At 48.1% G+C, this 26,301-nt stretch overlaps 1 protein-coding gene across 1 annotated transcript; it reads right to left on the bottom strand.

The window, feature by feature from the left end:
- Positions 1 to 838: 838 nt before the first annotated feature.
- On the bottom strand, positions 839 to 25,784 carry sec63 (SEC63 homolog, protein translocation regulator). The gene is made up of 21 exons (XM_035420248.1): positions 25,532 to 25,784; positions 21,032 to 21,131; positions 17,954 to 18,068; positions 17,375 to 17,487; positions 17,215 to 17,276; positions 16,745 to 16,803; positions 16,335 to 16,385; positions 15,570 to 15,678; positions 14,741 to 14,835; positions 14,496 to 14,628; positions 14,240 to 14,332; positions 13,561 to 13,706; positions 10,600 to 10,747; positions 9,791 to 9,873; positions 9,030 to 9,092; positions 7,749 to 7,928; positions 7,086 to 7,250; positions 6,541 to 6,642; positions 5,608 to 5,706; positions 4,242 to 4,346; positions 839 to 3,984 (listed from the first exon to the last, which is right to left on the bottom strand). The coding sequence occupies exons 1-21, from the start codon at positions 25,653 to 25,655 to the stop codon at positions 3,847 to 3,849; spliced, it is 2,283 nt and encodes a 760-aa protein (XP_035276139.1). The 5' UTR covers positions 25,656 to 25,784; the 3' UTR covers positions 839 to 3,846.
- Positions 25,785 to 26,301: the final 517 nt, after the last annotated feature.

Here is a 26,301-nt window from a genome sequence, read left to right on the forward strand (position 1 = left end):
AAATCAAACCAATAACTACAAGACTCCACTCATCAAAGAAAGCTCCGAAACTGCCAAGTGGAGGAACCAAACCCGACTAGAGCTCTCGGTAAGGAGAACACATTATCGCGACCGTGCGAATCACGGTAAGCCAAACCTCAGAAATTTAAGTGGTCAGCTCAGTATTTACCAAATGATCAAATTTAAGCACGCGACTATTGTGAGGTCTATCCACGGTCATTCTAATGAACTAGCAATGCAAAGTTAATATTGCTATATAACCAAAACAGAATAAAATCTACTCCACATAACAGTAAATGTAGGGCTATGCAATCTCTAAACCATACATGCATGCAATTATTTTTGGGTTAATAAAGAATGTAGTGTTGTATCACTGGATCTAGTAAATTGGTTGTCAATTTACCATAGAAATAGCCAGACATATTTGAAATTCACTCACAGACCTGGCGTCACTCAGGCAAACTGGCCATCGCCACCACACAACACCATACTGCAAAACCAATCCACATATCAATGTCCTGTCGGATCGATTTCATATCAGCACGCACACGAACACAATCTTTTTCCTCCCAAACTCTCCTTCCCTTTAAAGTGCGAGATCACAAATATGTGATTATGGCAATGTTCTTAACTTTGAACATTCTAATGCTGATGTAACAATCACTACTGGTAGCTGAAAACAATGGAGTTCTAGAACACTGACTTAGAATTTTGTGGGAAAAAAACATTCCAAAAAAAACCTACTCTTCAAAGGGATTTTCCTTAAGAAGAAAAAAAATGAAACCAGTAAGCTTTGCTTTGTTATACCTTATGATAAGGGGGGAAAAAAACAAACGTCTCATTTTTAAAAGGTCTTACCATTTTATTTGAAATGATTTAAATACAAATATTATATATTTTCCATTTACAATGACAGTTTTCTTGTAAACAAAAGTGGCAGATATTATTGGGTAATTATTCCTATTTGGCCTGTAAAGGTTTAGACTGTATCCATGTAAATTCAGTACTGTATGTTACTGCAGTTTTAAATACAGCATGTTAACTAATGCTACATTCTTGCAGATCAATAATACTTGAGTACAATAATCTTGTAGATATCCTGTTTGAAATTTGATTTTACAGTTTGGTGCTTGTGTTAACAGGGCATGCAGTCTTGCTGAAACCCTTTCCCTCAAACAGTACATTTACGCTAAGGGGGGGGGGGGGGGGGGGGGGGATAGAAAAAAAAATCCTTATGAGTCACTACCAAGGTTTGGTTTGTATACCTAGTTTCCAGGAAAAAAAAAACTATAAAATACATAAGTCTGCTAGGTTCTGGGCCTAGTCCTATGATGATAAATTCAAATTGGTAAAAAAAAATTAAAAAAAAAAAGGATCTGAAAGTAGGCCCTGCTAGTTACATTTCATACAATTTCTACATTTTAGACAAATGTCCAATCAGTTGGAAGGCAGCTTCACACCAATTACCTGTGACCACTGGAGGCTGCCTGCAGCAGTTCAAAGCTCACTTTATTTATTGATTTACTTTTCAGCATTAGAGAATTGGCAACATTCCCTAACCAGTAATGTCCCTCTACTGTTTTTTTTTTTGCGTCTGCGCTACTCCAGTGTCTCTGCTGTGCAGTGCCCGATGTACTTCAATGCCATTCACTGAATGCATGGTCCCCATTCCTGTTCAGGTACTGTCCCCCCCCCCAAAAGTATTTCTCGCTCTTTTTGCTGAAATATTCGGTACGGTCAAGCATTGCCCGTGCATCACATCAAGCTCCTACTCTTCGGGCAACAATTCATTAGAGAAAGAAAAGAAGCTCTTTTCACCACGAGCAAACCCAGACATGTGTTTTTTTTCCCTTCTTCCCCCCCCAAACCACAATAGTGAACTCCTGGTGAAAGAGACTCACATGATACGGACCAGTGGGGCTGGTCGTTATACTGGGGGCGAGACTGGTGAAGTGTTAGGTACTGTTTGCGTTCTCTGACTGCCGAAGTGCTGCCCCCATTCTCACGCTCCTCTGCTAGCCCGTGCCTTGAACTCAACCTAAAAAGCAGCTTGAGACCGATAAGGCAGTTTTCCTTATACGTCCCTTAAAGGCCAACTTTTCCAGTGTCCACTGCTCACCACGCAGTCACTAGGGCTCATTTATGAATTATCTAACCACCGTTATGAAGAACACGACACAGTTTGGATTATTAAAAACTGAAATGAAGGCCAAAAAATTCAGTGGGGGGGGGGGTCGGGGGGAAGGGGGAAAGGGGATGGAGGGGTTCAAATCTCCTAAACAGGTGGCTTTGTACATGTGACTTTTACACACTGGGGGGTGTGGTAATCTTGCGATTCTATAAGGCATTGCAGATGAAGGGACCGGTTGGAGCGCGCTCCCGCGGCGAACCACACCAGCCCGCGCGCGCTTCTCAGACATTTTAGGGACGGGACGGGACGTGCCGACGATAAACCGAAAGCAGTCACACCACACGGCACAGCCCCCCCACCCCCCCCAAAAAAAAAAAACACTCCCTACACTTAGAAAAGCCTGAAGGGAGACGGCAGAGACGTCGACGTCCGCTGGCTCTGCGAGCTTTTCGTTCGTTCGTTCGTTCGCCTATCGAGCTGAAGTCGAGCGGCGCCTAATTTTAGGAAAGCTTGAACAGAACTTTTTTTTTTTTTTTTTTTTGCTGACAGGCCTCAACTGTTAAGGGACTGTTAGTTCCGTTCAGCTTCCGGCGATTCCAAACGATGCTGAATTAGTAACACGGCGTCAAAATAAAATAAAATAAAAAAAGATTTCAAAAGATTTCCACATACAGAAGCACTGAAAACCAAAAATTAGCCTGTGAAGAGCCACAGCTATTACAGACTGGATCTTTACAGTCCTAAGATGTGGGGGCGGGGGCGGGAGGGGGGTGTGCTCGGGGAGTCTGATCACAAGAAAATGGGGTCCATGGTGGAATGTCCATTTTAAAGTCTTAAAATAAGAATAGAAGAGTAAAGTAAAGTGCCAAGACCTGCTGATCGGGAATGAACTGTTCCTGGCTCTTTTCGTGAATCTCCAGAGAAAAGCATCGGACAGAAACAGAGCCTGGGGCGTCGGCACTCCCACGTGATTTAACGGAACGCAGTTTTAGTCATACGTGCTGTGAAAACACAACGATCTACAGTCAGAAAACCCTCTAGAAATCCAAACAGACAACATTTAACTTTTTTTTTTTTTTTTTTTTTAAAGCAACTGGCTCACATTATTTCCACTTTTAAACAGACCTGTCGAACACTAAAACTACAAAATAAAAATTCAACCTTCTTCACCTCTCAAAAAAAAAAAGAAAAAAATAAAAATAATTTTTTTTTTTTTTTTTTTTTTTACAGGCCAGTTCCTTTTTTATTTCTATAAAGGAGGCGGGGCCACAGGTAGCTCCACCTGCACCTCCAAAGATCACAGAGGAGGCAAGCTCGTGAGGGAGGGGCCTGGGCTGAATGTGTCTGTGGCCTCTTGGTGAGGGGGAGATATCCCACAATGCACTGCGCCTGCTCCACATCCGGACACATTCAACAACCAGCACTTCAGACTCACTGGGGTCTGGACTGGGGTTTTTCTTTCCTCTGTTTCAGTAATTTAAAGAAGAGGCAGAGTGTCAGAGATCCCCCCCCATGTGGAACTCTGTGGGGGGGGGGGGGGGACTGGGTGGGTCGTTCTCGTCACAACTGTCAGGTGAGTCAGGTGCGTTGGGCGGGTGGCTGGGGGTCAGGTGGTGACTGGTGAGGGTAAGAGGTGAGCGAGGGGAAGGAATCTGGGGGGGGTGTGGGGGAGGGAAGGGGAGTGGGGCAGGGGGCAGTCCGTTGTTTTCACAGGGCTAGTCGTTGTCCTCGTCTTCGTCCTCGCTCTCTTCAATTCCGTCGCTGTCTTCCTGGTCCTCCTCTTCCTCCTCCGTCTCCGGGATGTCCCACTGCGGGTGGTTGTCCGGCATCTGCTTGGCCTCATGGACCTCCAGCTGTGGGAACGGGGCGGGGTCACAGGAGCCAGCGTGAGCCAATAGGAATCACAGCACAGTTTTGACCACGCAATTCCTTTTAAGGGCTACATTTCTTTCCTTTTTTTGTTAACAAATTTTCATTGAGTTTCCTATAGCTACATACATAAAAGATAAGAATTCTATTGTATGAAACGGCGGCATTCTTAAATTTCATGACATCATTTCGTTAGTTTTTTTTATTTATTTAATTTTTAAAAATAATTTAATCCACCTACCTTTAATGGCTTAATCTGATCTAACCCCATAAAAGAATCCGATCTCAAAATCACAGAATACTGATAGTTTCCGGTTTTTGATGGAGCAGGGAATTTCAATTCCACCTGTTAAAAACAAGACAGCATTTTCTGAAATCTGTACCTGGTGCACCAATAGATAACATTTATACTAGGTTAAAAACCTATATTTATATAAACATTACAGTTTTCTCCCTTAATCTATAATGCAGTTCTATAGCTTAACTGCATCAACATAACATTATCATCTATGTAGTAACCCATTACTAATAACCACAGATTGTTTAATGTTAATTACAATCAATATAATTTACAAATGTCCAGAGAAACTCTCCACTTTGGACAATATTCACAAAGCATTATTATTCTAACAGTGCCCATCAATCTTCCCAATGCAAGTTCCCTTCCAGCAGTAAATCTAACGCTAATGGACAGCACTGCCACGAAGGGCCATTATGGTTCAGGATGCTGCACTGTTGCTGTTCCTTTGAACATTACAGCCTCCTGTTCAGGGTCTCACAATTCTGCCGCGTGATTGATTATTTTCCCCCTTGACGCCGTCAGTTTGGTACCACGGCAACAGCCTTAGCGCTGAACGCGACTTGGGAAACAAGGACAGGCTGCCGCCACCGCCGCGAACCGAGCCTTAGCGCCACCAGCACGTGCTGACGCTACTAACGGTTATGTATTGGGTAAAAAATTATCATAATCGCCATTTGCCATTAACCACGGAAAAATACTATATCGTGACTGCGCGTAACAGGTCGGCTAATGAATGCGAGAATCGCACGCGCCAGACGTGCACGCAGAGCCACGTCAAAGCTGGAGCCGCAGTCAAAACAAACTCCGCTCAGACCGGGCTCCTGGCGCTTTAAGAGTCTGACACTGCAACACAGGGGTTGCCTAGCAACTAATTATGGAACCAGGGAGAACGGTCTGTGGAAGCAGAGTCTCGTCGCCTTTTAAGGGGTTTAAAAAAAGAAACGTTAAAAAATTTTTTTTCTCAAATTCTGAAATCCTTAATATGACAAACATGTCCTGTGTGCGGATTTGGCTAATTGCCGGAACAGCACACTCTCAGCGCCTGGGGAAGAGCCCTTTGCTGCAGCAGCAGCTCAGAGGGGGGGCGGGGGGGGGGGGGGGGGGGGGGGGGGGAACTTATCCGCTGAGGTGTGTTCATGCCCTCTCCTAGCAATAGCACGGAAAACACGTCCCTTTAGGGAGGAAACCTTCACAATAAACACACTAACCCACCCCGCCCCCCCCCCTTCCGAACCAGTTAAAAATGGCTGTGGAGGAGGCAGCTCCTGTGCTGTGACCTTCGTTTTTAGAAAAGAGCAGCGCTCACCTCTTCTGTGTCTTTGAGAGTGCAGACATGATACGGCATCGACACCAGCGTCTGCTCTTTCCTGTCTGCAATATACAGCCACCACCATTCCTGCTTCTCCTGCAGCAGGCAAACATACGCACACGACTGTAAGCACACACACTGAGCTTCTGCTGCATCAAACACACACACACACACACACACACACCTATACACACAATCACATACACACAACTGTGAGCATACGCACCCTGCTTCTACTGTATCACACACACACACCTATACAAACACACACACACACACACACACACATCTATACACACAATCACATACACACAACTGTGAGCATACACACCCTGCTTCTACTGTATCACACACACACCCTACATCTTCTGCATCACACACACACACACACATCTATGCACACAATCACATACACAACTGTGAGCATACACACCCTGCTTCTACTGTATCACACACATACACACACACACGCCCTACTGCTTCTGCATCAAACACACACACACACACACATCTATACACACAATCACATACACACAACTGTGAGCATACACACCCTGCTTCTACTGTATCACACACACACACCTATACAAACACACACACACCCTACATCTTCTGCATCACACACACACACACAACTGTAAGCACACACACCTCCACACTTCAAAAGCCAATTACACATATTCATCAGATTTTAAGGAAAATGTACTATTTATACTGTGCATTGAAAAAACAAACACTGTGCGTGTGTGCGTGTCCGTACATGCACAAACAGAGTCAATGCTGCATGTGTGTGTCACGGCGTATCAGCTGTATATTATATTTTGAGGTTCTGTAGTATAGCAAGATTCAGACACAGAACTAAAACCTGCAACATTCTGGTTTGTAAGCACGCCCGCTCCTTCACACGGCGACCAGTGCCTCAGGACCCACCTCAGGAAAGTAAAGGCTGTACACGGGGTGTGTGATCTTCGATTTGGTCTCCAGAAGAGCCCTCTCCCTACGCTGAATGCTCTGCTGCAGAGCCTCCCATTCCTGAGAGGGACGGACAGAGAGAGGGGGGGGAGAAAGAGAGATGGACAGAGAGGGGGGTATGAGAGAGAGAGAGAGGGAGAGATAGAGAGAGCACAGTTCACACCCACAGCACATACACACTATTCACGCAGTAATAACACCACGGTTTATTACTGCTTGCAGGACACAACACAATGGCTGGAACAAGCCATTCAAGCCCATCTTGGCTCGTCATTGGCCTGTTATCTGGAGTGAACCTATTACCAAAGATACAGCCCAGGGCCACTCACCCAATTATCCCCCAACGCAGAATCGTATCAATTTGAGAAACGGCTCAAACAACCAGAAAGACAGGGCACAGCACTGGGCTTTAGCCGAATATTCTTCTGCCCACAAACCCCCCCTCTCTCTAACTCCTCCCCCCCCCCCCCAAACTGCCACCCTCCCCCCGCCACGCCGCTGACCTCCTCGTCGTCCCCGCCCATCTCGTCCACCTCCGTGTCGCTCTGCTTGTCGCTCTCCTCGTCCCGCTCGCTGGGGGAGTCCTTGTTGGCCTCGCCCTCGTCCGAGTCGCTGCCCTTGTCCGACGCGTCCTCGTCTTCCTCTTTGGCGGCGGCGGGGGCCGCCTCCTGCGCGGCGGCGGGAAAAAAAAAACGGGAGGCGTCACCACGGCGACCGCGGCAGGAGCTTAAACTCAGGCTTACGTCTTCACACTACGCACAGTTTAACACCGGCTGAGGGCTGTGGGCTATTCACAGACACAGTTTTCCATTTGGCGGTAAGACTAATGAACGGAGCGGATAGGCCGGGGTGAGTGTAGAGTTAGCGGAGGGTTTTCCGTTTGGCGGTAAGACTAATGAACGGAGCGGATAGGCCGGGGTGGGTGTGGAGTAAGCGGCGGGTTTTCCGTTTGGCGGTAAGACTAACAAACGGAGCGGATAGGCCGGGGTGGGTGTAGAGTTAGCGGCAGGTTTTCCGTTTGGCGGTAAGACTAATGAACGGAGCGGATAGGCCGGGGTGGGTGCAGAGTTAACGGCGGGTTTTCCGTTTGGCGGTAAGACTAATGAACGGAGCGGATAGGCCGGGGTGGGTGCAGAGTTAGCGGCAGGTTTTCCGCTCGGCCTTACGTTGCCCGCTACGTTCCCGTTAGCCTGCTTCTGCTTGTCGGCCTTCTGCTGCTGCTGCTGCTGCTGCTGCTGGCTCATGCCCTTCTTCTTCGTCAGCTTCTTCTTCTTCGACTTGGCCGCCTTCTTCGCGCCTTTGTTCTTGTTCTGCCAGACTTTGGTCTTGTTTTTGCTGGCGTCGCCCTGCGGTGACACAAAAAAAAAAACATTTAAAAAAAAAAAAAAAAACAGTCCGAGAAGCTCTTTTTTTTCCGTTGGCAAAAACATCACCCGCCAACTCCCGCGGCTTTCCCAGTGACTCAAGGACTTGTCGAGGGCCTTCAGCGAATTCCACTAGTTTTCAAGGACCTTGTTAGTATGAATGACCTTATAACGGGCTTTAGTAAAGAGTACACACGCTTTTTTCTCCCCTGACGGACAGTCCTGCCCTTGCAGAGTAGACAATTTATCAGGAAGACGGCATGCTTTGGAAAACAGGACACTGAGGTAATTTCATTCAAAATAGGTTTTTGCCATATTTATAATAAATCATATTTATAGCTATATATATATACGTATAATCTACTGCTTTTCGGAAAAGCTTCTTAACTCTACATTCAAAATCCATCATTTCTTAGGAGTTCGGAGCCATGCGACCAGGGTGGTGGGTGACCCCTAATTTTGATTTTAGGAGCTGTCCTAACTGAGGGGGGAAAAAAGAAAATATTACAAAAAAATGCCCCTCAACTCAACCTCCAGCTTGCCAGTGTCACCACTGCACACCTCTGTTCAGCAACTGGCTTCTGAGGAATGTCAGCACACAACATCACATAACCGGCTGCAAGAGGCCGAAACCACACACCGTCTAAAATCTGAGGCACTCACCCCTAAAGACAACGTCACATACAAAATGCATCACTGTTGGTCTACAGGCAGCAGTAGGATTTAAAACGGAGGCCACTCCATCACTGTTGGTCTACAGGCAGCATTGGGATTTAAAATGGCTGCCACTCCATCACTGTTGGTCTACAGGCAGCAGTAGGATTTAAAATGGCGGCCACTCCATCACTGTTGGTCTACAGGCAGCAGTAGGATTTAAAATGAAGCCACTCCATCACTGTTGGTCTACAGGCAGAATAAGGATTTAAAATGGAGGCCACTCCATCACTGTTGGTCTACAGGCAGCATAAGGATTTAAAACAGAGGCCACTCCATCACTGTTGGTCTACAGGCAGCAGTAGGATTTAAAATGGCGGCCACTCCATTGGGGGGGGAAGGTGAGCTGGCAGTCCGGCGCCTACTTACCGCCTCCTCTGAGGGGGCGTCCTCCCCGGGACACGGCAGGTCCTGCTCCTTCTCAAACACGTCCTGTAACCACGGAAACGCACGGTATCAGAACACCCAAACACACACACACACGGGCCCTTTCCGCCACAACGGAGTCTCGAACTGGCCCATTCCCATTTCTACTGCCCTATCCGCTAAACGCACTCGCCTGTTCTGGATATAGTTTATAACAGATGCACCGTCCTCTTCCTTACCGTACCTGACATTAGACACATTTTCCAATCAAGGGTTACTGTGGGGTGACATTAATCCTGAATGCAAAGGCGTGAGATTAATGACAGCTCGAATGCATTGGAAACAAATGGGGGGGGGGGGGGGGCGTGGTGTATCTGCGCTACTGCTAATGAGCTTAGCAATTAGCGCCAGCGCGGCTGCAGTTTAACAAACAAAGAGAGCGCAGCGGGTTTCCTTCTGTTGTGCAGAAATAGCAAATATTCCTATTACTGACTACATCCACACACACACACACACGCAGGCCTGGAAATGTGGAACAGAAGGCAAAAGGGCTTGGCTGCACCTGAAAGCCTGGCTCACAAACAGCAAACGCCACCTGGTGGCCAAGTTCGTGACTGCAAGCAGGGGAAAAAACCCACGTCTGCAGGGAATGGCATTTACTACAGCTGCTTGACTCTGAGCCAGCAGTGGGCACCTAGTTCAGTCTAATTATGCGGTTATTACACTGCAGAGGCACATTTAGTAAGATGTACAAACAAGCTTACCGCCATTGTTTTTCTTGTCAGGGTGACGGTCACCGTCACAATAGACCCTGCAGTGATGTTATTGCTGTCCTCGTCATCAAGCACTGGAGAAAAGGAAAAAAAATAAACTTCACAAAAGCCTTCCTGTCCACCTGTGTTCCTTTTCCCGTGGCAACGTATTCTTGCTCACCTGCACACGCATACTGTAGATAAGCAGCAGTGGTTATCACAAACCTGGAGAGCCACACGGTCCCACTGTTTTCTGTTCTCTCAGCTTAAATTCAGCAACCGAGTCAATCCCAACAGCAAGCAACTGAGGCGACTCAGCTCTGTGAACAACAGCTTGAGCGCTCGGTAGCCATGAAAATCAGCAGACCCCTGCGGCTCTCCAGGAACAGAGCCCCACCAACACACAACGAGAGCGAGGAATTTGTGTGGGAGCACCGAGCACAGTGCCCTGGTTCCCCAACAGCCTCCTTCATGCCCCCCAGCAATCATGTTTTTTTTTTTCCTTCAGGGTTTATCTACCCATATAAGGGCTGGCCATGTCGTAGAACAGTTATGGAAAAGGCGGTTTGATTCCCAGATGGGGCACTGTTATTGTATCCCTGAGTGAGGTACTTAACCTGAATTGCTTCAGCGCATATTCCAGCTCTACAAATGGACTGCACGTAAAGAATGTAAGCTGTGCAAATGGCCTTGGATAAGAGGGCCTGCTAAATGGCTGGAAGTGAGACACGTGGAAAGTCGTCCATTTTGGAGAGGGGGGGGGGGGGGTCTCCCGTGATGGGGAAGGGACCCTTAGGGGCCGCGGGAGAGCCGGAACCCACCCTGCAGCTTGGTCTCCATGGTGATGTGCGGGAAGCTGGCCAGGACGCCCATGACCTCGTCGTACTTCTCCTCCCCCAGGAAGCGCAGCATGCTGCGGCGGTCCGACTCCTTCAGGCTCACCAGGTCCTGCAGGCTGCGCACCTTATACTGGAAGAGAGAGATCAGGCCTGGGGGTTAGCACGTTAGCCTTAGTAAGACCCTGCAGGCTGAGCACCTTATACTGGGAGAGAGAGATCAGGCCTGGGAGTTAGCATGTTAGCACGTTAGCCTTAGCAAGACCCTGCAGTCTGCACACCTTATAGTAAGATTGGGGGGGGGGACAGAGAGAGAGAGAGAGATAGATCAGGCCTGGGGGTTAGCATGTTAGCATAAATAAGACTCCGCAGGCTGCACACCTTACAATGGGAGCGAGAGATCAAGCCTGGGGGATTAGCATGTCAGCACGTTAGCCTTAGTAAGACCCTGCAGGCTGTGCACCTTACACTGGGAGAGAGAGAGAGAAAGATCAGGCCTGGGGGTTAGCATGTTAGCCTTGATAAGAGACCGCAGGTTAACACCTTGTACTGACAGAGGAGGAACAGAAACTTGCCCAGCAGGCTTACCCTTAAAGCCCTACTGTATTATCTTGACGGTACACACAAGCACTCATTTCCCGCTTATCAGTAATGTTTCTCATCTTTTTTCACAACTTCATTCCATTTCTTTCATTTCAAGTCTTCATATGAAATGTCAAAGCAAAAAAACCGTTATTATTTATCCATTTACTTTTATCATTATTGTATGAACATGCACACTCCTGATAACGTCGGAGGACTTGCAGTGGCTCATCAACGACACCCACGCAATACAGCAGACTTTAAATTTCAGTCGCCTGTAATTTAAGTGCAGAAGCCAGCCGGGCGTCTGGAATGGACGCCGTGTATTTATTTATAGCCACTCCAACCGAACACACGCAATTAAGCAGAGAGCAAGGTGGCCGCCTCTGATAAAGCCACCGCTAATTAGAGACCAATCGCGGCCGGCCTGTCGAGTCGACTGAACGGAACCGTCAAGAACGTTCTCACTGTCGGAAAGGAGCAAGGACGTGTAAAAGCTCCTTCAACAAACCCCAGCAGCAGTACCCCACCCTGGAAACACTCAGAAGATTATTAATGTAATATATATTGCGGCAGAGTCAGTATTGTGCAGGCTCAAGGGGAGCCATGATTGGCTCTAGCACCACCCCAAGGACAGAAGGGTTTCAGTTGGCTGGGCTGACAGGACAGCTTTTTGTCGCTCACCAGCACCCCCTGCTGGTTGATTGAATGCACGCACGCACCCATACTCGTGCGGTGTGCCAAGAAGGCGGTGCTCGCCATCGTGTGCACGTGCTCGTCCGCGCCCTCCCGAATCGATAGCAGCTGCCACAGCGATGAGCGCCTACATATATGTACGATTGCCCATTCAAAATTAGGTAGAGAAGGTATTTTAAAAAATAACAGCCAAATCCTCAAACAAAACCATCAGTTCGCAAATTAAATTCTGTTGCGGCTAAAAATTCAAGTCATGATTATATGACTGACTGGGAGAAGTTCTCTGCCCGAATGGGACACATTTAATGACATCTCAACAGGGGGGACTCCAGAAGACGCTGAGTCAGCACCTTTCCACCAGACGACAGACTGACGAGCTGTAAAAAATCCGCAGGTGGCCGCGTACAAGGTCGCGAAGCCCTGAACGCAATTCAAGGACGCGCGCAAGGTCACGAAGCGCTCGAGCTGCAGAGCAAGGCTTCCCCCCCCCTCCTTACGGTGTTTTCACTGTCAGATGAAGTGGGTGCCTGTGGGTGGACGGATCTTATAATAAAGACTCATGCTTTGAACACAGCTCAATAAACACCTCCTGTTCTGCATCAGCTCACGCAGTCTCTGACAAGGGATTAGCGTTCTGCGTTAGCACTCTTGCTAGCGTACTGCCATTTTACATCTCGCATTTACGTCTTGCCATTAAGCAAACACTCTTATCCAGAGTGCCCGGCTACATACTTCACAATCCACTCATACAGCTGGATATTTACTTGAGCAATTGAGGTTAAGTAGCTCCCTCAAGGGTACAACGGCAGCCCCCCCCCCCCCCCCCCCCAGCTGGGAATTGGGAATCAAACCCGCAACCCGTGAGTTACGAGCCCAGCTTCCCAGCCTTTACGCTCCACTCTCGCCCTGCTTCCACGGGAAACGGCTCACAGCTGCTTGACATTTCACTGGCCGCCGGTAGTCCCTGACGACCCGAGATTCCCCAGCCTCGACGGAAACCCGCAGCGTTCTCCAGCCTGCCTGCAGTTCACTGATTGCACACACTCTGGAGTGCAATTATCGTCTGGCGCGTAACATGACCTGACGTGTTAGAGCAACATATGCTTTCAGCATGCACAAGTTTACTTTTATTATTATTAGTAATAATAATAATAATAATAGCAAGCTAAAAACAGCGGTGGCAGAAGCTAAATGGGAACGCTAATTTCCGAAACGAGTTCTGGGCTTCAGTGTAAATTTATGCGATAATAACGATGAAGGAATAAAAATATGAAGTGTAATAAAAATGAAGGAACAGAGTTTTGGCTGGTCATACGAAGGATTCATAAATTGGTCATTAACCTGGAGCCAGCCTGGGAAGAGCTCCCCTGCGGCTAATTTTCATGCAGAAACGCAAACCGATTTCATTTCTAGTGTGAATGCGGTTAATGATGAATTAGGAGCAGACTCTGGTGCCTGGAATGGGCCCAGCTCAGCGTACACACACATGCACACCAATCGCATACACGCACTCGCACGGCACACAAACACACACACACACAGGCACTCGCACATGCACATGCGCGCGTGCACACAAACACACTCACACACACACACAGGCACTCGCACATGCACATGCGCGCGCGTGCACACACACAAGCACACTCACGCACACACACACAACAGTACCTTCTTGGAGATGCAGTAACGCAGGTGCTCCTCCTCGAAGTGCGGCAGCTGGAGGAGGGGAGACTTGGACTCCTGCAGGCCCTGCACGATCATCTGGGTCAGCTTCATGCAGTTCTCTATGGAGACCAGGCGAGGGGCGTGGAACCCTGCGGAAGAAACAGCCTTCAGCAGGACCGCACGGCCTCCACAGAGAGCAGCTAGCCTGCTACATCACACGTGCTATTATAAGAAATTAGCCTGCTACATCACACATGCTATTATATGAGCCAAGCCAGCTACATCACACATGCTTTATATGAGCCTAGCCTGCTACATCACTTTCAATTACGAGGAGTGATTGTGACATCAGCATTAGAATATTCAGTTAAGAACACTCTAATCACGTATTTGTGACCTCACGCCTTAAAGGACTAAGCACAAACAAGCATAACAGAGAGAGTAGACATGCTCATCCACATGCTCCACAAGTCTATTATTACTTATCCTAGTCATCACAGATTTAAATGCATTGTATTATCTATGTGTGAGGAGGACTAAATCTATACTTGGAAGATTATTAATACCAAATGCCTTTTCTAATGAGAATAAGGTGCAGTGCTGGATAATGGAATCAGAGACGGGCACATTCAGAGTCTGGGCTGCAGAAGGCTTGTGAGCAGGCTGTCAGGCGCAGGCTTACCTCCTCTGCTATTGGCCATCATGGTCAGCTGACAGCCCACGTTCACCATCTCCTGCAGCAGGGCGGGGCTCTTCCTCACCACGAACCTCTGATCTGAGGGCCAGGGGAACACGGGGAGGGAGTGAGAAAAGCTGCCCCTCCCCGAACAAAACCAGCACACCCCCCAAAAAAAAGCAGAAATGCTGGAATGACGTTCCCTCGCTTAACGCTGCGAGAGCGGGACCGTCCTGTGGGAGAGGGGGGCGCGCGGACGCACCTTCCTCGATGTCCTCGGACACATCCATCCGGGCCAGGTGGGAGAGGACCAGCACGCGGGCCTTCAGGCTGTACGGGTAGCAGAAGGGCGGCTCCTTCTTCTTCACGTTGATGTTGCCCAGCTCCCGGATCAGCTGAAAACGCCACAGGTGTACAGTTGGCGCCCCCTTCTGGCAGGCAGGAGGAACAGCGCGGCGACCCCCAACCCCGCCCCCCACCACCCCATGTGACCGACGGCTCGGTTACCTGCGGCACTTCGATGTTGTCGGTGGGACGGATCGTCGCCTCCTTGTTGCTCCGCGGGTCGAACTCGAACGCCGCCGTCAGCACCATCGTCAGCCCTGCGGGGGGGGGGGGGGGAGTGAGTGACGCGGGGGGGGGGGACTCGTGTAGTCCGCCATACTCACTGCAGCGAACTTTCCACGTCACTGAGACACAGCCCTCAGAATGCAGGATAAGACTGCTTATGTACCAAAGGGCCGGGACCGGACTGAAAATGACACCGGAACAAGACCCAACCCAGCCATCTCCAACACAAACCCAGAACGAGTCTAAGCGCAATCATCTTTCATAACCGGCCAGATCGACCCACAAGCTCGATTAAAAAAAAACAGCACTTTAAAAATGATCCGTTATCGGAAATAACTACTTCAAAAACACATCAACATTTATATTTGTAAAGCACACTCACGAAAATACACGATCATTTTCTCTTGGAAAATAACAGAATTAATAACTGAATTTTTTCTTGTTCCACAACTAGAAGACATTAGGCAGGTAAAAATAAAGCCGCACATCGGAAGTAAAACTCCCTGTTTTTGGTGCTGAACGGAGTGCATTTAACAGCCTGCTATAATTGAAACTTGAGGAGACTCGCGCGCATTAGCGTTCCTCAGTAATACTTCAGACGCTTCGGTGTGCTCTGGCTGGGGCACAGCGCTGGGGCAGAGCGCCCTCCGGCAGAGCCAGCGTTCCTAGCGGTGCAGCGCGGGTGATGTCACGCTGCTGCCGCTCGCGTGCGGACGCGTGAACTCCCTGTCGGGGGGTGGGGTCGGGTAGCCCCGCCTCTACTTACGCTTCATGTTCATGTTGGGGGTCTTGTACATGAAGTGCATGAAGAGCTGCGTGGTGTTGATGAGGATCTGGTCTCCGCTGTAGCGTATGGACCGGTACCACCATGTGCCCTGAACAAGTGATCAGAACAGTGTTAGGCACCAGCATCTCCAGAACAGCGTTAGGCACCAGCATCTCCAGAACAGCGTTAGGCACCAGCATCACCAGAACAGTGTTAGGCACCAGCATCACCAGAACAGTGTTAGGCACCAGCATCTCCAGAACAGTGTTAGGCATTAACATCACTGCACTGTACTTCAACAGCTGAGCCAATGAGCTTTGGACAGTTTGTTAAACCACTGGCCAACAGATACGTCGCACGTAAAATATAACCATACGTCACACGTAAAAAAACAATCAATGCTACGCGTAAAATACAACTGTATATGCTACATGTAAAACACAACTATATGCAAGATGTAAAACACAACCATATGCCACACATAAAATATAACCTATAACCATACGCCACACGTAAAACACAACCATGTGCCTTCTGCTGTTCATTTATAAATAATTGACTGTTTTTCTCCAATCTGAGGCGAGAGTGAGGGAGGCAAGAACTTGCGTCAGTGGCATTCCAGGTGCTGCACCTGCTCTGAGTGCGTGCGAGAGAACACCGCTCAGACTCATCAGCGCTACCTGCACCTTTAATTAACCAGCGGATTTTGCACGCCTGTGTCGGCTTCGGGTATGAATTTGAAAGTGAAGCAGATCGCAGACTTACCACCACCACAGGAAGGATGACCATGAAAGCGAGCCCGTAGACTAGGAGCACCTGCAGAACAGAGAGAGATATGATACATATGATACAGACCCTCTCTGCACATTTATGAAAAGTGTCCAAATCTCATTTAGAGTTACTTATTGAGGTTTCTTTCCCCAATGTTCCTTCCAAAATAATATAACATTTAACCTGCTCTGGCTACTTAGGAAAGCATGTACGAAACGCAACACATGACGGATATACACTGCCATATACATTATGCACTGTCACTGGAATAATGTAAATAATCCATTCATCTGCACATCACCCAAAATAATGAATTCTAATATATTAGTGAGCTAATCCTGATCCCGTACCAACACAAAGAGTTAGGGACTGTAACTCTGAGTGGTGCACACTATAACACGTACCACCATGGAGTTCTTCTGGTCCACAATCCAGGCCGGCAGGGCAATGCCAAAGCTTGTAGCTGAGAGAGAAGACAAGAACAGAACACAAGAACGTATGACAAACTGGATAAACATGGATTGTCATCTTAATTTAGTTAACTTGCCAGTTGAAGGAACATGAAATTTGTGCTCCTGTTTGTACATACAGAAACAGGGAAAATCGGTTTACAAGATACAGAAGAACAAAGAAGCATAAACTGATACAAAGATATCCCTGCATGATAAATGGTCCAAGCATTCCAGAAAAGAAAATCTTAGTTCATAAAATGTACAACTTAATGGACTTTTTGCCCAAAGACGGTCACATCTTTCGATACACAAACGGAATCCCCATTTAACCTTTTTCAGAACCCACGGAGAATCCCTGTGACGTCACAAAGGCAATGACATCACACAGGAAATGACATCACGCAGGCAAGAGACAGGCCTACCTCTGGGTCCGTCTGGATTCCCGTACAGCTCCCAGTTCTGCCTGGACTCCTCGTTGGTTAACCTGCGGAGGGAGGATCAGACGCGGGTGAGACCCCGGGGGAGGAGCCGAAAGCCAATCGAAACGAAGGGGCGGAGCCAAAACGCGTCGGGCGCTCTTACGCGGAGTAGGCCTTGGCGATCCTCATGAACATGGCCTCGTCCCCGCCCTTGTCGGGATGGTACTTGAGCGAGAGCACGCGGTACTGTTTCTTGATTTCGGCGATATTCGCGCCCTGTAGAACACACACACACACACACACACACACACACACACACACACACACACACACACACACACACACACACACACACACACACACACACACACACACACACACACACACACACACACACACACACACACACACACACACACACACACACACACACACACACACACACACACACACACACACACAAACACAGTTTAATCCGGCGTCCACAGACAATTAAATTTGTTTAGTTATTTTGCGTATCTTTTATTTTTCGGTGATGTTTTTCCTTTGTTTTGTGTCGCTCGATGCTCGTGTTAAGAGCTCATTAGGAGGTGTGTTTTCGGAGAAGGTCTCGACCGCTTTTAGCACTTTGTAGGGTTTAATTGGCTGCTGGTAAAAATGCTTGTGAGAGAAGCGTGGGGGGGGGAAGGTGGGGGGGGGGGGGGGGGGGGGGGGGGTTAGTGTGACAGACCCGGCGACTCACCGCGTGCAGATTTAGGACTTCATAAGGATTGTACTCCTGGTATTCCCTGTCTAATTTAGAAACTTTATAGGCGAGGAACAAAAAAACAGCCCATCCGAACAACAAGGCCACTTTTCTGCAAGACAAAAAAAACGAGAGAACAAATACATATTAACAGAGCACAAGGATGCAGCAAAAAAGGATTAGCATTCTTACATTACATTACAGGCATTTAGCAGACACTCATATGCAGAGCAACTTACATAACTTTCTCTTCTTTTTTTTTTTTTTTTTTAACATAACATCCATTTATACAGCAGGATATATTACTGAAGCTGTTCGGGTAAAGCACCAAGCTCAAAGGTGCAACAGCAATGTTCCACCTGGGAATCGAACCTGCAACCTTCACATCACCAAGCACAGTTCCCTAGTTCAGGGGCAGCTTGGCCAGTTCACCAGTTAGCACAGTGAGGTGCAGTAAAAAGCAAAGGCTGTTTAGCAGGTTACCGTGACCACGCACTTTGGTGACGCAACCCTCAGATTCAAAATAATGACATTGCCCTCAGCAAGGGTGCGATTTGGCCTTTAGCTGATTGGTAGCAGGCTGGTCTTTGGGCGAATGAGATTTGGCCCACGTTCAAATCCCACCTTGGGTAAATCTCTGACTCATCGCAATTGCAGCATACTGCCTCCTAGGTGTGCGCTCGGGAGTGGAACTGATGCAGTCTGGGAGGAAACGTGGCCTCCAGGTCCCTGAATTCCAACCACTGCCAGCCTCGATCCAGCCCAGCATCTGAATTCAATCGATCGATCGGACTACATCCTCAGCCCGATCGATAAGGTTCGTGTGTCCCGCAGCACCTGGTCCAGGGGACCGATTCTGGACCTCAGAGCAAACGGCGACAGGGTCAGGTGGCCTCGGCAGACCCTGAGAAAGCCCCAGATGCATGCTGGGAAGTGTGTATGGCAACTACTGTGACAGGTGGCTAAAGATATGAATGAAGATAGGGTAACCTAATTGGGCCAATCCACAACCCTTCCTAAATAGCCCTCGATGGGACTGCACGAAGTATGAGTCAATGGGACGGCAGCCTGCAAAGAAAGAACCCAAAATAAAGCCCAGTGATCAGCCAAGTAGAGCCTAGCCTGTATTTTAAAAGCGAGGCTAGTCAAAGATCCTTTTTTATAAAAAGATGTATGCATTTTGCTTGTTGCTGCACTGGTCCGTGGCTGCTGTTGGTCACGTCTGTGAAGGAGGATAAGATTTAAGAAACGCTGGGTGTTGCATAACGGCCCAGCCGTTACGGGAGACGGGACCGCAGCGACGGGACGACCCGAATCACCAGAGGAGGGGCATGCCGACGGCCTACCGCAAGAGATCCTCAGCGCCTTTATTATTCACTGGATAGGAATGTTGCCCTTCGAGCTGAAACACACCCCCCCCCACACACACACACACCCCCCCCCCTACCCTTTTCTCTCTCTCTCTCTCTCGCTCATGCAGAGCACGTTTCCATGGTAACCAGCTAGCGCGCGGGCGCCTCTGAGCGCGCCCGCCCGCGCGCGTGGCTCCAGGTGCGCTTGGCGGGATGCGTTACCGCCATTTCTGCAAAGCGCGCGTTTCTCAGAGCGAAGCGCTTGGACACCGTTTCCACGGGGGAATAATCACCTCCAACCAATCACGGAGCATCTTGGAAACAGCCAATGGGAAAAAAGTTCAGATGGGGAATGATGGATTCTCCCTGGCTAGAATTCCTGGACCCCTGTTTGTTATTGCCGGGAAGTAGCCAAAATGTATCCACCAATCACTGACGATGTCGTTCGGTCAATTGTTAACAACACATTCAGACGTGGCCGGCCAATCGGATGGTGCGTGTCACCTGAGCAGAAGGCCGCAGCAGGCCCTGCAAAGCAGCAAGCTGTGTGACAAAAGTTTAACCGAGCATAAAACCAAAAGCATGAAATGCCTGCATTTCAGTAATTGCACCCTGGCCTACTTCTCCTTCTCCAAATGCACAGTTCCACATACAAGTGAATATTTCCCATTTAGTGAGCAAGGGACAGGGACGGTCAGCTGGACTCCCTCTGATCTAAAAAATACTTTTTTTGTCGAGCTCTGTCAGTAGGGCAAAGGAAGAAATTAGGCAATTTTTACACACACGCACACGCTCTTCCACACTCTCAATCACAGAGGAAGTTTTTTTTTTTTTTTTAATGTTTTGCTTTGTTGGTTTTTAACACAAAGAGCTGCCAACACATGAAACAGCTCTGCCAGGTCACACAGTCGAGGCCAAGACCCCCCCCCCCCCAGGGGTCTAATTCAAGTCCAGGCTTGAAGCACCGCCGCAAACCTCCCAGGCCTGCAGGTAAACGGCAGACCGAGACGAGCCAAAATGGCCTCCTTCCTTCCTTCCTTCCTGGTCTTCTGTCCCTACGTCTCGAAAAGGACGAGGAGAGAAACTGGTGTGCGGTGTCCCACGCGACACGCTACCAAAAACACGCGCTCCGAGCGACAGAAAGGCGCGGACAGGAAGTGAAATCACTCCGGGGCACCACGGGGCGGTGACGCCGAATTAAAACGAAATTACATCGCTCTTCGTCGAACGGCGCATCCGGCAGATTCGTTCTGCGCGTTTGACCGGAGAGACAACTTATTAACGCCAGACAATTAAGAGCGCGGCCTGTTCCACTGCGAGCCTGCGCTGAGCCTTCCGTCGCATTAAACCCGAGATTTAGCTTCACGCTAAACGGAACTACAAAGCCCAGCCTCGCCGCGACGGTAGGCTGAGCGTGTGATCCAAATCAAGCAGCCCCATTTAACCCCGCCGACGGAGGGGCGACGCGTTCTTCGTTTCGTTCAGAAGCGCAGCCGCCTCTCCTTATCGGAAAGCGTAAAAGGAGAGAGAGCGGCTCTCCCTCCCTCGTCTTACGCAACCCCACCAGCCGCGGCATTCCAGACATCAGGGAAAAAATGTGGTGCACTTAAAGCAAAAAAACAAATTGCTCGCCTTTGACAGTTTTTAAGCCCAAAGCAGATTACAGTGCCCTTAAAGCCCTTCAGGAAAAAGGGGGGGGGGGGGGGGCACGGGGGACACTTACTTCAGAGTCGGGACGATGCTCTGCTGAGATTTCAGGAGGCGCAGACGGTACCACAGACACCTCCCGTGCACCCTCCGCAGCGACTTCAGCCGAAGTTGCTCTGTGGAAACGGGACAGACAGACACAGACAGACAGACAGACGGACAAAGAGCAAATGGTCAAAAGACGAGCCGGGTTTGTGAGCCACAATGGCGCCCCGGTGCAAGGCTACCTGCACGTACACACACATACACACACGCGCGCACAGACGCACGCGCACACACTCACACACTGAGGACACAGTTGCGCTGAGTACTGAGCGACCCCACTCACACAGACATGCCAGCACACACACACACACCGACCAAAACCCACACCCCCAAAACACACATTGGAGTCCTACCTCCCTGATCCCCCACCAGAAATAGACCAAACGAGAGGGCAGGGGCATTAGCTCAGAGCAGAGCCGTCTGGCTGAGCAGCCAGGTGCAGGCCTGCAGTCTCCAGACAGCTCTGGATTTCCTGTGCCCTTTCGACAAAGCCCCCTTAAAATAAGAGCCCAGGCAGAGGCGCACCCCTGAGCTCAGGGAAGGTGAGGCATCAATAAAAACAGACAGGCAAAGGAGCTCTATCTTCCCTCACTTTCCCTCCCCATTGACCATTTAAGGTGTGACATCACAATTATACGATTAGAATGTCCTTAAATGAACGTTCTAATGCGGATGTCACAATAAGTACTGGAGTTCTAGAACACCGACTTTGAAAAAACATTCCAAGAAACCCACTCTTCACAGCGTTAAGCAGTCTGGATGACAACTCTTTCAGACACTGACTAATACTGTAACTCACACACACGCACACATTTCTACACAACGGCTTCCGTGTGAACACCCCCCCGCCCCCTTCCCCCCCCCCCCGTCTAGCACAGCATTGGTGCTGCTTCCTAGGAGGAGTGCAGGTGACTGACTCATACCCAAATCCTAAAACAGTCCATTTGTTCAGATGAGCAAGAGACCAGCTTAACATGGAGCCATCAATTCCCTGAATACAGTATTCAAGTCTCTCAGGGTGCCTGTTTAGCAAATTAATAAAGTCACGTGAAGCAAAAGGGGAATTCTGCATCCCACAGAAAGCTCCATTCAACACCTTTCCAGCTGCATCACAGGCACGAGAGGTGTGTGTGTGTGTGTGTGTGCGCGCATGCACGTGCATCCCTGAGTGTTGTGTACTGTGAGTTTTGCGTTCTGTGTTTCCTTTCCACACGTGATTAGTCTCATTTTGGAGGCACCAATGGCAACCTCAGAGAAGGTGCCACTGGCCCACTGAACAACAGACGGATCAGACAGGCAGAGTATAACCGATTTTACCACCGGATTGTCTGAATTAGGCCTTCTCCACGTTCCCAGACCTAAAATGCCTCGTGCGCCGGCACAAAAGCAGTTAGCCGACAGGCTTACGAAAGCGAAGAACCCAAGGTTCAGCGACCCAAGGCCCGGTTTACCCAGTACAAAATAAGGGCTGAGGGATAGAAACACCTAGTACATGAAGTCCCACCTCCCCGCACTCCCACACAGACACAACATGACGAATATACCTGAACGGGCAAAACCTTCAGTCCACCCTAACCCCGCTGCTACGGGAAGACATTCAATTACACTTTCGCCAAGTATAAGCCGAGAACAAGCCCTTCGACGGCTTCAGACCGGTGACAGGTATTAGAATGTGCTCTTTGACGAGCGAGTTAAGCTAAGCTGCACGAAAAGAATTTGTCTTTTTTTTTTTCACTGGCAAATGCTCCCTGAACAAATCACATTCTGCTGACACACTCCTACACTCCTCCATTTTCAAATGTGGAAATGGAATAACAGACAACTCCGAAAAAGATCTAAGAAACGGAAATGAATTATGAAAAGATTACTAAGCAAAAAAAAAAACAGCAGAGCACTGAGCTGAGAACTCCAGAATTCTGTTGCGACTGGAAAAAAATACTGACTGTGAGGAATTGTGCAACTGAAGAAGCTTGTTGCAGATTTTAAATTCAAACTTTATTCTGTAAAAAAACCAAGACTGCCAGCCTCTCTTGGGGATTAGCAAAGACGCCATACATTGCACTTGTTTTACATCCTACAGTATTGATTATAAAATAAAGCAGCAGTAACTTACAATCCTGAGAACAATGGCACCAAGCCATCTCTAAAACAATGTTCCCCATTGAAGCCACTGCCAATGGTTACAATTCTCAGGGCTTGTTATCAAGAAGAAAAAAATCACTAAAGACAAAACCAAAATCAAATTAGTTCACTATAAATCACAATGATAAACACTGATCTCTGCCAAGTGAATCCCCCCCAGTTGACCCTTCCACAAATTATGCATTGCTCTGTGGCATTGGCACGGTCCAGATTCAGTAACAAACCACAGTCTCCATCCACACACTGGAACAGTGGCTTAGAACAAGCCACAGAAAATCCAAAAGTTTTAACTTGCAACTTGCCACTTGCTTCTAGACGCCAGAAAGTTCTGGCCACTGCCATCGGCACACAATAAAATGGGGGGAGTTGGTAGGGTGGAATTCCTACTACAAAGTGCAGCAAGATTAGGGAGACCACATGGCCCAAAAGTCCTTGGTGGAGATGATGCCTTGCTACAATGTTTTTCCTTGTGATGTCACAAGAGCTCACAGACTCGATAGCAACAATGTGGAAGAACAGACCTTCCTTGCCAGATGGGGGAGTGGAACCTTTCATAATGCACCAGAAACACTACTTTTTAGCCCAACTAACCCATGGGAGATGGTGAATAAGACATCACGAACATACCACTCACTTAAACAGCTGACAATTGAGAATTCTGTAACACATATGACCAATTTGTTTCAAATAATAATAGAAATAACATATTTCATTTTTGTTTCATGTTTCACTCAATCTAAATTGTGGCCACAATGTCAGCGATTATCTGAAATGTTGCTGTGCGAATATTAAAATGTGCAGCATATGATGAGGCAGCTTGTATGTTTCAAGTCAGCCTTTTGATATAGATAGGTAAAGGTTGAGCTTGCGCAAACTTCAGCTTTTCATTTGAGTCCCACCAACTCTAAATTCTTGAAAAGTAGACACAGGCCATTGGTATATTACCCCAGCAACTAATAACATCTCCAATCGCGTAGTCTGGGCGGATTTACCTCTCACACTAACAGTTACAACAAAAAGACCTGTAGTACTTCTTAACTAATGCCCAGATTAAATTAGATAGCACTTTATTATAGTGTTTAAACACTTTATTAAGCAGTTAGTCTAGTTGGCTTACTATCGAAATGTCACTTACTGTGGTGCAAATGTACCTGACGTCATTTAACTAGCATTATGTAAACTTAACCCAGCAAAAGAAAAACGACATTTGCTTTGCATTAGTGTTACAACACATTTCAATCAATGACGGCAGCAAAAACTCACAAGTTTGAGTCTGGTAAGGAAGTGTGTGTGTGTGTGTATGTGTGTGCGTCCGTGCGAAAAAAAAAAGAACACGTCACGCAGAGCGAGGTACCCAAAGGCAAGTACTGTAAATTAGCTAACAGCTAACTGACACTATGGTAACGTTATCCACAGCAATACTGAATCTACACCCACCGCTTTCTGTGGTAGATTACCCCGCTAAGTGGCCACTGGCCCGTGTCACTCCATAGCACATTGTACTTTGTGAACAGTCGTATAGCTTAACCTAGCAAACTAACTCCGCGCAAGGCAGTTACTAGCTAGCTAGTGTAATCGAACTAAGCTAACTAGCGAGCCAAAGATATTTCGTAGCTACACGACGAGCTGCCTACTAACCCGTTTAAGGCAGCATATATATCCAACAAGCGTTTGCGCGTTAGGGTAAGCGTTAGTGGAGTATTTTTGTAACGCGTTAGTTCATCCTTATCTAGTGTTAGGTAAAAGGTGGGCCGAGTAGCTAACTAGCTGCAGCTCTCGAAGCTTTTCTAAAGATGGGTTTAGAAATGTGTAGTCTAGCTAAGACTGTTCGTAGGCTACCCGGTTATCCGCCCCAGCATTGTGCGTGGCTAGCAAACATGCTTGCTAACACGCTAGCTTTTCAGCTAGCAAAAGGGATTCCTCCTTGGTTGGTTTGATAGCTAGCTGCCAAACTCTCTCACAAACTAGCATTAGTCTAGCCAAGTTATGTCAGAGGCATGGTTTAGCCAGACTTTAGCTAAACCAGCTAGTAATCCCGACCCATGGTGCAGGCTTACACTTATTACTAGCAGGCATTAGTAACGTCTATGCAATTGGTCATTTTTTGACTATTAGCTAGATTGCAATCGTGATCGTAGCTAGTGTTATACCTATATGAATTACCATGGAGGCCTCCTGCTACAAAACGGCCGCTGCATGCACTTCATACCTGTAACACGGTGTCTTGTTTGTCTGGACTAGCTCACTAGCAACGTTAGCCAGCTAATGCTAGCGAGGTACTCAGTTTTTCCGCAGCCAGCAACTTGCAACCCCGGATTTCGGGCCTTACCCGCATTCTGATCCTTCGGCCACAGGTAGTAGGTGGCCGGGATGACAATGAGTCCAACGAAGGACGTTAGAAAGTAGAAAAACGTGTTGCCACTGTCATCATACTGGAACTGCTGCCCGGCCATTTCGGAGCGGCGCTGAAGTTCCCCCTTCCTCTCCGCCGCTTACCTTCCCCAGTCTATCCCCAGTAAGTGTGACTGGACACACTGGCTACAAACACGATGAAACAGTGCGACGCTCCGAGGAATCGGGGTTACGTGGTCTACGCGTGCGCACTACGGACACGTACACAACAGCGCACGCACACACACACGCTCAAAGTCTGAAGTCGGTTTAATTAGCGGTCTTTGACACACTATGAATACATGATTAATAGATCAAGAGCATACGCACATTCAACGAAGTTTTGTTATTAGGGGTCCAACCAGTGCAGCTGATGGAATCCTATTGAGATTGTTCAGATAACTACGATTCTAAATTATTTGTCTGTCGTAAAAGTATCTGATCTCAGAAATCGTAAGTCGTAGAGATAGCCTACCACATTTGGTCGATCGCTTGCAAATGTGCCCCACTGCTGGTCACCTAAACCTGTCCTCATTGACCACATGCTGGCGCTATATCAATATGTTTTAGGTTTTGGCCTGTATCACATAAAATGTAAGGTGTAAACACGGGGTCTTTCTCAATACCAAGAATGTCAAATTTGGACTTGAGTTTTCATGAAAAACATTCTTGTCAGGTTTCCTTGGGAGACCACACTTCCAAGAACAT

The sequence above is a fragment of the Anguilla anguilla genome, chromosome 6 (genome assembly GCF_013347855.1).
Source record: "Anguilla anguilla isolate fAngAng1 chromosome 6, fAngAng1.pri, whole genome shotgun sequence".
NCBI lineage: Eukaryota > Metazoa > Chordata > Actinopteri > Anguilliformes > Anguillidae > Anguilla > Anguilla anguilla.

What these genes read in the sequence shown, in the direction of transcription:
- sec63 (XM_035420248.1), bottom strand. Translation starts at nt 25,655, where the DNA reads ATGGCCGGGCAGCAGTTCCAGTATGATGACAGTGGCAACACGTTTTTC. An exon ending in GCCGAAGGATCAGAATGCGG is followed by an intron (nt 21,132 to 25,531) that starts GTAAGGCCCGAA and finishes CCGTTTCCACAG; the next exon opens with AGCAACTTCGGCTGAAGTCG. An exon ending in ACGCCCCCTCAGAGGAGGCG is followed by an intron (nt 7,929 to 9,029) that starts GTAAGTAGGCGC and finishes GTGTCACCGCAG; the next exon opens with GGCGACGCCAGCAAAAACAA.